Genomic DNA, 16,695 nt, shown 5'->3' on the forward strand with positions numbered 1-16,695 from the left:
GATCATTGCCGGTCGTGTTGGAGAGACATTTTGGACCATGGACGGTGGGGCGGGCGCCCTGTGAGTGACAAGATGAACCAAGGATATTTCCATAGCTGAAGCTGAGCATGCGACAAGCTCAGATCTCCATTGACGAATATCCTTGAAGCTCAATGCAATTGACCTCGAGAACGACTGGGCAGTAGCAGCGAAGTAGACAGGAAAAAATTCAACGATGGTAGCAGCACAGCAGGTCGTGTAGATGAACTTCGGATCTCGGCCAGTGGTGGAGAATGGAGAATGGAGATCTGGGCTTATCGCTTATCGGCTGCTTATTCATCACAGCTGGTGACGCTATTTCACTCCTCACTGAATCTCCGCTCCCCATGCTCGACTCCCTCTGTACATTTGTCCTCCCGAGCTATGGCCCGATGAATAACATGTGCCTTATGGTCATATGAACTCTTAATATAGTCCTTATGCATGATTAGAGAAAAGTCGATGCGACTGCTGATTTAATGAACTACCAGTCCATTACGCCAGGCGCCGAGCCGGGCATTACCGACAACCCCAGTATGCCTTCACCACATACAGCCACATTTGGTGATGAATCCTACGCGATGGCTCCTCGAAGCTTCACCTTGAGGTCTCTGCTGGTCGGGATCGTTATTGGAGCTCTGATCACTTTTTCGAATACATACTTTGGCTTGCAAACTGGCTGGATCAGCACTATGGCTATGCCGTCAGCATTAATCGGATTTTCGGTCTTCAAAGTCTTCTCCAAATATCTCTCCTATCCATTCACGCCCATCGAGAATGTGTTGATACAAACAGTGGCCGGCGCTGTGGGGACAATGCCTCTTGGCTGTGGCTTCGTCGGCGTTATCCCTGCTCTGGAGTTTCTTATAAGGGACGGAGAAGACGGTCCGTCAGGCGGCGAGGGTACTGGTGAGGGTGGCCCGCTGAAACTGAATTTTGGCAAGCTGGTTCTCTGGAGCTTGGGAGTCTGTTTGTTCGGCGTTGTTTTTGCTGTTCCGCTAAGGAAGGAAGTGATCATTCGTGAAAAACTGAGGTTTCCTAGTGGAACAGCGTCTGCCTTGATGTTGAGAGTTCTGCATGGAAGTGGGCAGAGCGAAAAAGGTGCGAACTCTCGCATTGACCAGTCGATGGAGGACCAACGGGACGCAGAGGATGTACAACCTTTACTGGCACAGGGTTCCGCACAAACGGAAGCTGTGTTGCAGCAAGATATGACTAGCACTGATAACTTGAAAAGAGATTGGAGGTCTAAAATGCGTCTTTTGATCGGCGCGTTCGTGGTCTCTGGAGTTTACGTAAGGCCCTTGTTTGTTGGTTATTGAACTCTCTATTGACATCGGCAGACACTTTTCTCCTACTTCGTACCTCAAGTCCGCGACATACCAATCTTAGGCCTCCCCCTTGCTCAAAATTGGCTTTGGACACTGAATCCGTCTCCGGCATATGTCGGACAAGGGATCATTATGGGTCCGTCGACCTGCGCTCACATGCTTTTCGGGGCTGTATTAGGATGGGGTGTTTTGTCACCGCTTGCGAAATCTCGCGGATGGGCGCCTGGCCCCGTGGATAGCTGGGAGAATGGGAGCAAAGCTTGGATTGTATGGGTTTCGTTGGCCATCATGCTTGCAGACTCAATCGTCAGCTTAGGCTGGCTGGTACTGAAGCCGGCTCTGGTAATTGCGCCGAAGGTCCTAAAGAGGATTTCAAATACCCGAGCTGGAAGTTGGATTGCTTCAAAAAGCCCTAAAATTGTGCCCCGCTCTTACAACTACTCCGCGTTGAGTCCTATAACAGAAGAGTCATCAGGCCCGAGCAGTCTCGCGCACGCTGAAACGCGCTGGAGAGCCGATGAGGATGAAGATGCGCCGCCATCTCAACTCATTTCCATGCGTACGGTACTCTTTCTACTTCCCCTAACTCTGCTCCTGAACGTTATTTGTATGCACATTGTCTTTGGCGATGTCATATCTCCCCTCCTTTCAAGCCTTGCCACATTGCTCGCTGTCCTTCTATCAATAATGGGCGTCCGTGCGCTAGGAGAGACAGATCTCAACCCGGTATCTGGCATCAGCAAATTAACGCAGTTGCTTTTCTCGCTTGCAACCCCATCGTCGCATTTTTCGCGACGCACCGCCCTCATAACTAACCTCCTTGCGGGTGCCGTATCCGAATCTGGCGCCCTTCAAGCCGGTGATATGATGCAAGACCTGAAAACAGGCCACCTTCTCGGCGCGAGCCCCAAAGCTCAATTTTATGGCCAGATAATTGGCAGCCTTATCGGTGCTGTTCTTTCTACGGCCGTCTACAAGATGTATGTCAACGTCTACCCGGTACCTGGCCCTATGTTTCAAACGCCCACGGCATACGTCTGGATATTCACCGCCCGTCTCGTCACTGGCCAAGGCCTGCCTCCGATGGCGTGGGAAGCCTCCTCGGTTGCCGGTATTATTTTTGTAGCCATCACCATCCTCCGAATTGTCGCTGCTTCACCGATTGCCAACGGCGGCCGACCAGTTGGCACCCCCGCGCCTTGGCGATCCTGGATCCCTGGTGGTATCGCCGTCGCCGTAGGCATATTCAATGTACCGTCTTTCACCCTTGCTCGAGCCATCGGCGGTCTTATCGCGTGGTGGTGGTCTCGTGCCCACACAAACCACACAAAGAAGGATGATGGATTCAAACCAGCAACTGAACCCGCTCAGTCGGTCCTATCACGTCGACCAGTCGAAAGCGAGAATCGTAAACCTACGTCTCCAGTTGCTGGCAACGCTGATGATGACGCCGATGCCGCTTCATCTAGCGTTGTCGTTTTGGCTTCCGGGCTGATTCTTGGCGAGGGAATCGTGAGCATCGTGAATCTCCTTTTGGCCAGTGGACGTGTTCCCCATCTTTGAGTGGATATCGCTGAATGGCTTCCTCAGGGCATATACCTGTCTGGGTATAATGTATAGACATTGGTATTATCCTAGATACGCAATCGATAGCAAACACAATAGACTGTCCTATTCGTATATGCATGAACAGGAGCAGCTACATACAGCGCTGGCACACTAGTCGGGCTGCTTTTGATTGTTTGGGTATATCATTGACACATATCATATATGCCGCCAGTGCAATGGCTGTCAACATTTCTGCTGCTGAGCATTTGAACTGTTGTTCTACCACTGACGGCCCCAACCTTGTAAGGCGTTACGGCGCATACTTTGCCGCTATTATTGAAGCTGAATCCTGCAGATACGATGGCTTAGGGTTTGGCTTGAAAAAGACCTGCGTGCATTGATCACAATCCCTACTGGCACTCCAGCCCCATTCACCTGTGATACTATTGGCTGGCTCTAAGACATTGAAGCAAAATGTCGGAGGTGATTGAAACTACCTTTCTAGTTATATGGTCAGCTCGCGTTTTGTTGGGTGACGAGACAGACATCACGTTTGCGGGTTATCGCCCGATAATTTCCTAAATCGCGCATTTTCCCTTAACATTATGCATTATCCTTGGCCACAAGGTAGCATATATATATCGTATATAGGACGCACCAGAGTATAATTAATTTGGGGTACTGAACAATGATTGTGTACATCTATATCGTAGCAGTGGAGGTGGACCGGCGTCAGGTGATTTACAAGCCTGGATCTTCTGCCAGCATTGTCCCCACCATGATTGTCAACATTGTTTCGCCTTAACAATGGAGTGGAAAAAGACCCTTAGCTTCACAGACCGTTTGAGGACCATCCAGTCTCTGTAAGTGTCCTTCAGAAACGACCACGGCACATGCTTACGCTCAGTACCAGGACTACTGCTTACCAGCAAGCGTCTTGTTCTGCGGCATTTGCCGAAGCACAGTCCCAAGCTCGAAAGATTGAGAGCGAGGCATACGAACAAGCTGGGTCCAAGGTTTGTCAGATGTCGTGTTCACCATGATGAACGAACTCTAATTTGCACAGGAAGAGTATGATCAAGTCTGCCAGCAAGCACTTGATGCAGCAGAGGTCACCGTGTCAAAGACATTCAAGAGTGATCTAGACGATGACACAAACGTCGCAAATCAAGGGAATGGCGAGCAGATTGGGCCGTACCAAAACTGTATCCATGTCTTTGACGGCCTTCATTCCACGATCTATAAATCCTCGTCGGAGAGCGGCGCTCTCGTTGCGCTGAAGATCACGACCCCTCATCTACTAGAGCCGCCACACGACGCCCACCGCGAGGCTCAACTCTTGCGTGAGGCAGCTAACGAGCACATAATTCCCTTATTAGATACATTGAAACTCGATGGGGGCCGGTTCGGCCTCGTGTTCCCATACAAGAAGCATGATCTTGAAACTCTCTTCCGGCGGGACGTGTTGACCGCCGCGCAGACAAAATCTGTCCTACGCGACATGTTCAGCGCAATAGCGTCTATCCACAGTCTAGGAATCATACATCGTGATATCAAGCCGTCAAATATTTTACTCGACTCTCCGAGCGGGCCAGCGTATCTCGCGGATTTCGGAATAGCCTGGAGAGAAGGGAGTATTGAAGCTGAACCGGCCGATAAGAAGATCACTGACGTCGGGACCACATGCTATCGGCCACCGGAAGTCTTATTTGGCCATAAGGGTTACAACACGGCTCTCGATCTTTGGGCGGCAGGGTGTGTCGTCGCAGAGGCTATTACTGTTGGACACAAACAGCTTTTCGATGCCGGGCCTGTCGGAAGTGACCTCTCACTTATCCAGTCTATTTTCACTACTCTGGGCACTCCAGATGAGCAGACCTGGCCGGTAAGTCAGTTTCAATAATAGCAGGAGCGTGCTAACGGGTTCTAGGAGTCTAAGAAGCTTCCGGACTGGGGTAAAATCGAATTCTACAAATATCCAGCTAAGCCTTGGGATGATATTCTACAGGGGTCATCTTCTAATGGTCGTGACCTTGTCAGCAGACTGGTGTCGTACGAGAGCGGCCAGCGTCTCTCTGCTGCAGAGGTGTGTTTTTTGGTCTAACCAACTGTATCGCGGATTTGTGTAGCTTGACTAATACATGGTTTGCAGGCTCTGCAGCATCCGTATTTCTCTAGCTCGAAAAAATCTACAACGGCTGTCTAATTTAGGCTTCTGCCGACACATACACTTCGCTTATTAGACCCCGTCAAGGTTATAATCAGGCATATGGAAGGTTACATACGGCCTGTCGTAGCCCCCTTGAGATATGTCGAGCTATATTGGTATATCAATGTGGCTCATATCACAAACGCCCATATGCTTGTCAGCCACGGAAATACCGAAATTTTCAAGTTAGACAGGCTAGCCTTCTATTTTGCTAATCAAATTAACAAAACAGATGCGATTCTCTTCAAGGCAGTGGTTTCGGCTTTCATTCTATATGAACGGCATTCAAAATCGCCTGAAGGTTGGTCAAAGCAGGGCAGTAGTCGAGTTGGGCTCATTATGAGATGATGGAGACATTCCAGATACGGAAACAATTGTGATTGCGAATTCGCGCAGGGTATGGAAGGATACGAAAAGATGAAATATTGTATATCAATCTGGTCCTCCTATTGAGCACTCCTTCTCCGCAAGTTCACCGTCGTCTGATTTGAGACGCGGACTCGAGGCAAATATGGCGTCCCTTCCAGCCCTCTAGACAAGACCCTCTAATTTCTCTTGCCCTGGCGGATTATGTTGCACGGGTGCAGTTAGGGAACACAAGATGAGGAAGGCAATTGCTCTCAGAAAGTTTTGACGTCTGATTTGAGTTCTGGAGGGGTAATACCTAAAGGGAAATGCGGCTGTTTGTGTTCCATATACTTTTGTAAAGGGTTGTGGCTTGATCAAGGAAGACCAACTTCCCAGCCTCTAGTAACGAATCCGCACCCTGTATTCCTCTCCATCTTTTCGGCGCAGTCCTGTGTTTCACTTGAGCTTTTCCAGTTAGCTTGAGTGATAACGCCTCCGCGCATCTCTGCCGGAAACACGCAAGATGGGTCGCTGAGGCGCGTGCAGCGCTGGCAGCCTCCTGAGGCACCCGCAATAGGAACGCTTTTGTCTTTGTGGCGCACACAGCGTGTGCGTGCGTATCTCTTGGGGATTATTGTTTGTATATAATCTTTGATTCTAGGAGAACAAGGAAGAGGGAGATGAGAAAAGACGGATACAGGTCTAATCGGAATCGGAGTCGGAGTAGGAGTCAGCAGAGTTGTCTATCACTCTCTCGCCCTTACCACCTGTAGGGGGATAAAATGAGCTTAGAACTTGGCAAAGGGATGGATGAATGGGCTAGAACTAAGAAGTGGTAGCTCTAATATTTCTTCCTTGTCATGTAGTGCACATCACGGTGCAGGGAGATTGCAGATCATGTCGTCGTGAATGCCGAACGTAATATGGACCTCTTGATGGGTTACTCGTGCATGCGGCTTGATCCATTATCATTGGAGAAGTTATCATACGCGGTGTATATGCTGCTGCAGAATAGGCAGTATGGGTTCAGAATGCAGACAATTCCGGTGAATTGAGGGAGTATGATGCAGAACATGAGCATGGGGAGGAAAGGAAAGCGGAAATTTGGTGGCTCAGAAGAGTTACTGAACAGCAGGCTCTTGGGATGTTACTATTTATGTTCAATGGTGAGGCGATCCCGTGTTGCTCCGCTGGCTGACGTTGTCATAGATGGTCGCATTCCGTCGACAGCTCTATATGCTATATACGCATTGGGTCGGCCAATACGCTGAAGCTCTGGCTGGAAGGGCTGAGTATCCGACAGATGAAAGGCTCAGGACGTACCTCAAGATCCAGGTCCTGGTGCGTCGAAGCCAACACTGATTAGTGAGGAGCGGTGATTTTTGCATCCCGATGATACAGGATCTTCAATGTGGGACGAGGCAATTGAGCTTAGGACACAGCAACTGGCGCTGAACGAGAATCTTCTGGCTTCAATCGATAGTGATACATGTGACGACTGTAAGCTGTTGTTGGCCTCTATAACCTGAGTAATTAGTGGGCTAACAAACGATATGGATTCTCGTGTCGAGTTAGGAGGAACCGCCGGAATGATACTAGGCCAGGCACTGGTTGATAACAACATATCTTCGAGCTTTGGGAAGTTGAGCAGTTTGAGGCCCTCGAAGACTCTGCACAATACGTGATTAACATTGTTTTTGGCCGCCCCTATTCCAACTGTGTGGGACACTTTCCTGCCTCGGCATATGCCTCAGTCTGGTACTGTCTGCTTGTTCTTTCTTAATCAAGTATATTCTTCCATCTTGGTGAGATCAAACCCCTGAGGTGGATAAGGAGAGTATCCGTCATATAGGGGTTGGCGTTATGGTGAACTTCAAGAACCTCACCGCCGAAATTGGAGAGAATATTTCTGGACGAGCTCGAGTAACGCGATCATGAATATGCTGCCTTGTTTGGAGAAAGCGAATGGCAACTTCAGTGGCCGTCCTCAAACGGACTTTGCTGGACGTGACGTCCATAAGCAAGCCCATGATTGACCCCCACAAGATTACGAACTGGGATCGAATATATTTCGACAACCTGAATATTTGGGGAACGCCTCACTCTGGGACATTTGGTTTCAGTCAACAAATTACCTGGAAGCGAAAGTGTGGCAGATGCTCGACAATGTTACCTGGTTTGGTCCAGTAGCGGGGGATCACTCAGCCTTGATTACGATGGAATCGAATGAATAAATCCTAAGGTAGGACAAGCTCCGAGTTTGGTCAACAACTTTAGGATTTCGACCACAGCTCACATCTGTTGCAGTGTGCACAGTCGTGGAACCAGCCACGGCTGCCGGCTGTATAACAACCAGAATTTCCAACGCTCTTGCAGGTTAACTTTCACGACGAACTCAATAATTGACCAAACTCGACCTCCATTAAACTCAGAAACACGACTTCTATATGTTTCAGCCTCGAGCAGCTCGAGTAGTTCGAACCTCGGGCGGAGCAGTGGCTGAGCGTGAGGCCGTTGTAGCCGAAGAAAACGGGCCAAGCGGCGACGGACTGTTTCAAGTCGGCCCTAAGTGGATGGGGTGACCTCTTTAATCTTCTGTTATAGAAGCGCCGGCAAGGCTGAGAGCATAATCTGCGACCAAAGAACCCGTGAAAAAGGGACAACGAATTGTCGCAGAGCATCTTCGAGAATTGCCAGTCGCAGTCGCAGCTCGCTTGGCATGTGCTTACGGACGTACTCCTTATGCAGAGCAGGGTTGCTGCTCGGAATGGTTGGGAAGTGATCAGCGATGACCACTAGACGCAAGCGTCTTATGAACCCGTATTCTCCGTCCTGCTCGCATAATTCCTTGGTTTTTCGTCAGACCGAATCAGATTAAGGTGCAACTTCTTGGACGGAGTAATGTCTGAGCCACGGTTCGCCATTCATCGTAACTCGGATAATGCCCAGGTATTGATCGCCCCTGACCCAACACAACGAGAGACTTTTTCTTCAGGCAGCGTGAGTGGGATAGCTAGGGAGACTGGGTGAACAGCATTGTCTTTGTTGCTCCGGAACTCAACGATAATTCTTTAAAAAAATAACAGGAATAGCATGCTCGCTTCGATAAAACTCTGCGAGATGTGGCCAATGTGGACATGATCTTGTTGCCTTGAGGATTGACGGGGCGAAGATGGAATCAGACCCCGTCACTGGACCCTCGTGCGGTGTGCCCCGGCCTGTTTAAATGAGCTTACCTTACAGAAACCAGGAACCGTAATTTACCTCCGCCAGATCCAAGCGACAAGCGCTGTGATTGGCCACTAGCAATAGTCTCATTTTAAGTCTCGGTAAATAACCGTCACAGTTCCTCAATCAACAATCTCCCACCTTGTCATCAGAAGCTCTCGGATCTCCTCTTCGTCTCATCTCACGCAACTCTTGAGGCCTTCCCTTCCTTTCTCACAGTTCGCGGGACTCCTGCGACTCTTCATTTCGTTCTTTTGACTTCTCGCGGCCTGGAAGCTCGTTGTCATTCTTTTATCTTCGGTCGATTTCCAGCTATCGCCGAAATATATACATACTTCCGTTCTTTCCCACCACCTTCACACATTCCTTGACGCGCTTGCGCCTTTTTACAACCCTAAACGCGCTTTACGCCTAAATTATACGACCCAGAGGGCGTCCACGATATTTACCGGCCTCATTTACTCTCGATCAGTCTTCAATCGCACGTCGAACGAATCCGCGCTAAGCCGAGATAAGGACTAAAGCACATGTCTGTAGATTAACGACCCTTCACCTTTTGCGGACAGTGTATCAGTAGAGGACGTAGTATCCTCAGCCAACGAAAACCATGGTTCACGCACACCATCACGAACACAAAGTCCGCCTTGAGGAGCGTGATCCGAACCCAGATGGGGTCACTGTCTACGTTACGGCAGAGCCGACCTTCACGGGTGAGATAGGTGGATATTCAACCCAAGGACAGGACGACCGTACTAGTGAAGCCACCGAGACTGAGAGTGCCACCAAAGCTACCAATACTGTCGGTGTTGGTGCGCCAGTCCAGCAAACCCGATCGACTACACAAGAGGAGGCGACAACTACGACAGCCACAGCGACAGCGTCCAAAGATGAAGAGACTACAACTACGAGTAAAGGGACCACAACTACGGATGCAGCTACTACCAGGACTAAGACCACAACCGTCGACCCTACTGAAGTGACGACCACTGCGACTCAAACTCAGGATGACACTGACGCAACGTCGATCACCCAGACTACATTGTCGACAATCACAACCAGTGCCACAGACTCCGACGGCAGTGCCACTTCTACCTACGTCGCCGGCCAATCGACTTCTACTGGATCTAGCGCGGCCACTGTTGACTCGGGCTCGAATGGTATTTCTTCTGGCGCGAAGGCAGGCATTGCGATTGGAGTCATTCTTGGTGTTGGACTGATTGCCGGGTTAATCTTCTTTTTCATTTGGAAGAAGAAGAAGAAGAAGAAGCAGCAACAAGGTCAGAGTCTTGGAGAAAGCGATGCATTTGCAGGCAACGAGAAAACATACTCGGCCTACAATGCACCTCCTTCCCCAGCTCCCGCTTCCCAGTCCGTAACCACAGCCAACGCCCCTCAATTGAATGTTCGGCCTGTCACTCAGTTTGCTCCCGACTTGACCCCTATTCAGGGTGGTGCCACGCCCGTGTCCGCAGTCAGTGCTGCTGGAGCCCTTGGTTCAGCAGCTGCCCTCTCGCGCAACCTCACTGGAAACTCCCCGCCCCAAACTCCCCAGTCTGGTGTTAGCGGCCGCGATCCCTTTGGCGACCCAGTCAACCCATTTGGCGCCCATGCAGAGGTTCAGTCGCGTCCTTCTACTGCCGGTAACAACCCAGGAGGCGGCCCGGCTCCTGTTTCATCGGTTTCTCCAATCTCATCGGTGGCTATGCCTACAGCTGTGCCTTCTCCGACTGTTGCCGCCGCCGCTGTCCCTCTGCCTCCTTCCCCTTCTGATCCTAATTCTCCCGGACCTGTGTCACCTACGACTGCCTCAAAAGCAGGTAATGAGTCCACAACTGCTGCTGCTGCTGCTGCTGCTGCTGCTGCAGTGGCTGGGGCCGCTGCCGTTGGGGCTGCCGCTCAAGGCTCTGAGAATGACACTAGTCGTCCTGGATCCTCTGACTCGGACGCCTCATACATCCCTGCTCCTACCGCTCCTAACTCCAATGTGGTCGACCCTGTTGTAGCCCCCACTGCTGCTGCTGCTTCGCGCTCTGGCCCTGGCCCTGCAATGCCAACCAATGTCCACCGTGTACAGATGGATTTCACTCCGTCTATGGAAGATGAAATGGAACTCCGCAGCGGTCAGCTTGTTAGACTCTTGCACGAATATGACGATGGCTGGGCTCTCTGCGTGAGACTCGACCGTTCGCAGCAAGGAGTTGTCCCGCGTTCCTGCCTATCAGCTCGTCCAGTCAAGCCCCGAGCAAAGCCACCACCTGGAGCTGGTCCTGGTCCTGGTGCCCGCGGACCTTTTGGCCCTCCCGGACACCCAGGAGCCCCAGGCTCGCCTATGATGGGACCTCCTGGCCGCATGCCACAATCACCACGCTTCTACCCCGGAGATGTTGGCAGGCCCGGTTCACCCTCTTCGCGTCCTAGGTCTCCTGCACGCGCAATGTCCCCTGCTCAGGGTGCCTATGGACCTCCACCCCCGCATGCTCAACCTCAACGCCCGATGTCTCCTGCCCAGTTCCCAGCTGTTCCAAGGTCACACTCCCCTGGGCCTCGACCAACTCCGCCACGGTCAATGAGCCCTGGGCCCTATGGGCTTCCCGGTCTACAGAGACCGGAAATGCCACATGCCAATCAACGACAGCGTAGCAACAGTACAGGAGGTGCTATTCACAACTCTCGAGCCGCTCCTGGACCCGGATCAAGTCCCTTAGCTGCTCCTTCCGTGCCTCCGCCAGCTGGTGCACTCCCAGCAATTCCTGCAAACCCAGTGCCTGCTCCGTCCAACGATGCATGATTCTGCTGGCCGCCTCATCCACAGAATAACGTCAATTATTACAAAGGCGATTCGATGATAACGTGCACACCATTACCGTAGTGTACCGCTCACATGGAGTTTGACCTTCGTAAATCTTTCATTCCACTTCTTTTCTCCAACCTTTCAAGCACTTGAACTTTTTATCCCGATTTCCCCTTCTAACGTTGTTGACGCCCTATCACGCTTCTTTAAAAGAAGCTCCAAGGAATGAGTGCATCCTCATCCCGGATTCTTCTGCTCTCTAAAGAAGAATTCTGTGCATATCTCCAGTTGACGTTAACGGGCTATACCCCCTTTTCATTTCATGTACGAAATTACATTTATAAATATATGTTCAGTTATTTTAGCCCATTGTGTCTTTTCTTTACTATGATTCCTCATCTGCTCGATGGCGACCTCGAGGAGCCTCTGTAGTTTGACTATGTATACAACCTAACTTGTGACCTGTGATATCCTTCGATGCTAGGTAAGACTGCCACTTGCAGCCATATTCATTACTTTTCAAAAATAACAAAAAAAGATTTCAATAACTCTACCTGATTCATCTACTTCCATAAGATTATACCTATCTGAGTTGGTAATGATGCCGGGCTACGTTCAGGTGTCCCCGTAACAAACATTTTTGTGAGGCTGCCACACAGCACGTCGAAAATCGCTAGGACCATTTTGACCTCCTCGTCAACAAGGCCAGGGTACTAGGCACGATGGCATAGCCAGGCCTTTGCGCGAAGATGCTGTTATCGCCAATCTCCAGGCACCCACAAACTATTTCCAGCAAACACTAAAGCGAGCGGCAAGGAAAGCTAAGTCGAAGCAATGCCACCGCTACTAGCAAGGCCTGGCATGGATTTCAATGGGAAGCACGGAAAGGGACGATACTGTCGTCTAGATACTGCTTGAGCATCCTGGAAGTGGTATAAATCAAGGGTGATTATTTGCCCCTAATTATACTACAGTGCTTTCTCTGTGTTGCCTTGTTCGTGGTTTCTCGTACGAAGTGAACAGGATGCCTTTTCATCGAGGGTGCTTAAAACGGCCTATATTTAGCACTTCTTCTGCCATATACAAGATATAATATTATTGTTCTTGTCTTACAAAAAAATCGTTAAATGAATTTTTGACCTCCAGTTGCAGGAGAGATTGAGGTAACCATTACCTGCTCGTTACAAGGGTTCTAGTAATTGATAGAGACAGTCATGTGCGACACGTGTCCAATGATGTCGTTTCTAAGGTTTGTCAAGGCATTTTGCCTGTGCCTATTAATGCTCCAACTGACCAAGCAGGGCGGAAAGCTTGAGAGACAATGAGACTCGGTCGGGACCTTGCGAGTCATTGATCTATACCTATAATGGTTAGCGTGTCTCTCCCGCTCCGGCTTAGTCATTTCTCTCCCCGTAGTTACTCTGGAGTCCATCGTCATCACCGTCCGCTTCCGTAGACCTGGAAACAGACCTCGTCGGCCTGCTGTGGTATCTGCTTGTCTCAAGAGGCCCTACGCTCGTTTCAATTTCTGAAATCTGATTATGCGCCTCTCTGGCGGCTGCCTCCCCCGCTGTGTCTCGTGAGAAGCAATGGATCTCTCCCGACAGGAGTATCCAGCCTTGCTGGTACGGTCACCCCGATCCGATCTGGACCCTTCCGTTTCTCTCAGCCCCTCATGCGACTTTGGTATTGCAGCATTCTTACTCATCTTCTAGGCATCTTTACAACCCACTCAGGCCGCCACTGTATTAGCTGACCGCATCCGTGTCATCAACAAGGTCAATGCGGATATCGCAGATTGGCTGCAGGTATGATCCTCTGCCCGGCGTCGTCAATTGTGATTCTGACGGCCTAACTTGCATTATAACCACAATAGGAACGCCGCCGCATCGAAGAAGCTTATGCGCAAGGGCTACGGAAACTCGCCAATCGACCCCAATTGGATAATGCAGCTGCCTTAGGGTAAGGCTGACTACTTTCTGCTTCACTCCTTTCTTATCCGCCGAACGCCGGCGTAATGCTGAGGTACAAGGGAGCTGACGACAATTGCCGAACTGGATATAGGATATTCCAAATACCATGGCAGCGCATTGTAAGTTCGGTGGAATCGGTGGCTACGTCGCATGAGACATTTGCGCAGAAAATCGACGAAGACGTCGAACGTCCTTTGAGGGAATACAATACCAAGAATAAGGAGCTTGCGTCGATGCCCGGAGTTCAAAATGACCTGACAGCTCTAGCAAAGAGCGTGGAAAGCTCGCAGAAAAAGGTTGAAAAGGCGAAGGAGAAGGGCCCCAAAGGCGCGGACAAGTTAGCTGCCGCCGTGTCTGCTGCGCACGACATGAGCCAGCAATGGGAATCAAGAGCGCCATTTGCCTTTGAGCAGCTTCAGGCGGCAGATGAGGGCCGACTCAACCATCTTCGAGATGTTTTAACCCAACTGGAAACCCACGAGTCTGATCAGATCGAACGCTGTCGACAAGCAGCGGAAAACTGCTTGAATGTCCTCCTCAACGTGGAGACAGCGGATGAAATCAAGACGTTCGCCGCAAAGGTAAATGGAGGACGACCAGTTGTGCCCCTTCGACAGCAAACAACATCACCCACCCCAGTAGCATCACCTCCGCCGGGCCCGGAGCCACCTCTTCCACCTCCACCGCGTGCTCAGGATGATGCTGCGAGTCATCGCTCTACAAGCTCTGGTCGCGCCAGACCACCACCGCCTCCAGGTGAATTCTTCCAACGACCTGTTACTCATCATTGAGAATGTTAACACATGCCCTAGTTCCTGAACCTCGGCACGGTACACCCTTCGGGGGTCTTAGACGGCTAGGTACGGTCATGAATAGAAGGAAAAGTATGGCTCTGCCTTCTGGTCCGTCATCGGACAAGAAGTATCGCAGCCCGTTTTCCTCCTTTAAACGGGGCGATTCCCACAACATGCAGATCCCAGAAGATCCTCCTGAGCGCCCAGATACGGCCATCACCTCACAAGATAGCTACAACGAAACTGCTCGCCAGCCAAGCGAGTCTTACGAACGAGAAGACCGTGCACGATTTTCGCCGAGCCCGCCGCCTCAGTCGACACCTGATACAAACGGATTCGCATCTCAGGGTCCTGCGGCTACTGCAGGTCTCACTGGCGTCACTAATGAGGTATATTCTTCCTAAAGCGCTCTCAACTCCGTTATTCTAATGCTCTGTTTAGCCACGAGTGGATGCAGAGGGCTACTCTGAACGACCGCAGACAATTGATGAAATCACACTAGCACAACGAGAGGCAGCCGGGTATGTGTAATTCAAGAACAGGTTCAAGCAGAAGGGCGAGCTAACAACGCGATAGACACGAAGAGTCGGGTCTGAACCTGACGATTAGAGATCAGCCTATTCCCGAAGACGAAAACCAAGCCCAACAAGCCATGAATGACATGGCCAGTCAATTGCGTCTGGTAAGTTTATATTCAACACGCTCGCAAAGTACTAACATTGCATGCAGCAAGCGCAGCAAAGCGGGATAAGGCGGAACGCAGGCACGATACGTGGACGCCGCGACGTCCGTAATACTGTCTTCATCCCTAGCACTCCGCCACCAGTCCATCCAGTCCCAAATCAAGCTGTGGCCCAGGACGTCTCTGAACCTACCTCTCCAACCTCGCCAGGAAGACATGTAGCTTCTCTCAGCAATGCTACAGACGAGCATGCATTGTCTGACACAACGTCAATACGCTCGTCGCATACTTTGCATAGCATCTCAGGCCCCGTCGCACACCCTGAACTGCACGATTCTGGACTGAATGCATCTATAATAGAAACAGTCAACGCCTGGTTCTCGGAAGGTGCGGTTACCAAATCATTTGTTGTCGGCGAGCTCGCGCTGGCGTTTAATGCTGCTCCTGATGTCCTGTCGGACAAAATCCGAGTTCGCCTGAATAATTTTCCAGTGTTGGAGAAGGTAGCCGCAAACCCGAATTTCATCCGTGAAGTACAAGATCAGTCAGAGGACAAGAGGGGCGAATACGACGTTTCTCTTGCTAGTATAACGCGCTCTGCACCAACTGTCGCGTTTAAATATCAAGTCCATATTAATCCCGAGGACTTATCTACCTTTTGCCCAGTCATTTTTAGACCAGCATGGAATCTGGAGGAATTCCAGGCCAGCGTGATAATCTTCTACTCCCTCAATCCTTCATTCGCATCTGCCGCGTCGAAAGACTCGATTACGCTGACCAACCTGGTTCTTACCGTCAATCTGGACATCTCTCCCCAAGAGGACCGTGAAGTCGCCCACGCCACCAACGCCGTCATGTACCCCAACACCGGAGCTGTCTTTCGCCGCAAGCAGTCAGCGGTGATCTGGAAAATCCCTGAATTTGAGGTGAACAGCAAATCCGATGGGAAGCTGCTCGTTCGCTTTTCAACGGCAAATAGTTGGCCGCAGAAGGGCAAGGTCGAGGCAAAATTCGAGGTTCGCACGCCTGATGCTGGCTCTCGCCTTGGGATCAGTTCTGCTTCGAGGCCGGCTGGGTCTGATCCTTTTGCCGATGAGGATAATGCTCAGGCTCAATGGAGTCATGTCCCGACAACGCGGAAGTTGGCTGTTGGGAAGTACGTTTCTTCATAGCTTATGATATCCACCCTGGACCGGCAATGCATTTGCTGGGCCTCGCAATTGAGAATGTCAATGGCGTATGGGAATTCTGCGCTTGACTGATCACTGTACGACCATCCCATGCCCCTGCATCAACAGTCTTCTTTAGCTCTCTTTTTTTGTGCGTTATATCTCCTTCTACATAGTGTTTGTCTATTCGGATGCAGTCTCGTACACTTGGCATCCTGTTTCCTCTGTCTTGGTTTTCCTTGTAATTTTTGCCTTCTCATTATCATTAGGGTCGCGTATAGTGAGTATTGTGGATGCTGGTCTGTAAATAACTTGCCATGGTGCTTTTTGTTGACTTTGGACTGTGCTGTTTTATATCCCTCGGCAGAAGGAATATATATACTTGCCAGAATGAGTACGCCATTCGAGGCCCCAACAATACTACTTTTCACTGCATGACTCTCATCGCATATGTATTATTGCCAAATGCCCCAGTGTAATCGAAGCTACCAAGCTGGTTTGCTCGGTAACAAAGCATCAAGAAATGGGATGAGAATTGTTTCTGGGACGGGGATATATATCATCGTTCCAATTCAAAAGCGTATCATATAAACAAAAGGAAGAG

At 50.4% G+C, this 16,695-nt stretch overlaps 4 protein-coding genes across 4 annotated transcripts, besides 1 other annotated feature; all 4 read left to right on the plus strand.

Moving 5' to 3' along the window:
* Positions 1 to 16,695: part of a sequence feature (contig 1.10 1..175166(-1)) that runs on past both edges of the window.
* On the plus strand, positions 600 to 2,912 carry ANIA_00700 (OPT family oligopeptide transporter; the record flags this gene model as incomplete). Its single annotated transcript, XM_653212.1, has 2 exons — positions 600 to 1,313; positions 1,362 to 2,912. 2 exons carry the CDS (start codon positions 600 to 602, stop codon positions 2,910 to 2,912), a joined length of 2,265 nt encoding a protein of 754 aa, XP_658304.1.
* Positions 3,705 to 5,120, plus strand: ANIA_00699 (cyclin-dependent serine/threonine-protein kinase cak1; the record flags this gene model as incomplete). The annotated part of the gene is made up of 5 exons (XM_653211.2): positions 3,705 to 3,760; positions 3,811 to 3,913; positions 3,964 to 4,782; positions 4,828 to 4,983; positions 5,050 to 5,120. 5 exons carry the CDS (start codon positions 3,705 to 3,707, stop codon positions 5,101 to 5,103), a joined length of 1,188 nt encoding a protein of 395 aa, XP_658303.1. The 3' UTR covers positions 5,104 to 5,120.
* On the plus strand, positions 9,104 to 11,798 carry ANIA_00698 (SH3 domain protein). The gene has a single exon (XM_653210.2). It carries the CDS (start codon positions 9,290 to 9,292, stop codon positions 11,468 to 11,470), a length of 2,181 nt encoding a protein of 726 aa, XP_658302.1. The 5' UTR covers positions 9,104 to 9,289; the 3' UTR covers positions 11,471 to 11,798.
* ANIA_00697 (uncharacterized protein) lies at positions 12,996 to 16,094 on the plus strand (the record flags this gene model as incomplete). Its single annotated transcript, XM_653209.2, has 9 exons — positions 12,996 to 13,098; positions 13,189 to 13,281; positions 13,350 to 13,435; positions 13,538 to 13,565; positions 13,614 to 14,202; positions 14,259 to 14,629; positions 14,682 to 14,761; positions 14,817 to 14,922; positions 14,970 to 16,094. Exons 1-9 carry the CDS (start codon positions 13,063 to 13,065, stop codon positions 16,092 to 16,094), a joined length of 2,514 nt encoding a protein of 837 aa, XP_658301.2. The 5' UTR covers positions 12,996 to 13,062.

The sequence above is a fragment of the Aspergillus nidulans genome, chromosome VIII (assembly GCF_000011425.1).
Source record: "Aspergillus nidulans FGSC A4 chromosome VIII".
In the NCBI taxonomy this organism is placed as follows: Eukaryota; Fungi; Ascomycota; class Eurotiomycetes; order Eurotiales; family Aspergillaceae; genus Aspergillus; species Aspergillus nidulans.

Bases quoted from the DNA above. Each gene is read 5' to 3' on its own strand.
- ANIA_00698 (XM_653210.2), top strand. From the start codon at position 9,290: ATGGTTCACGCACACCATCACGAACACAAAGTCCGCCTTGAGGAGCGT.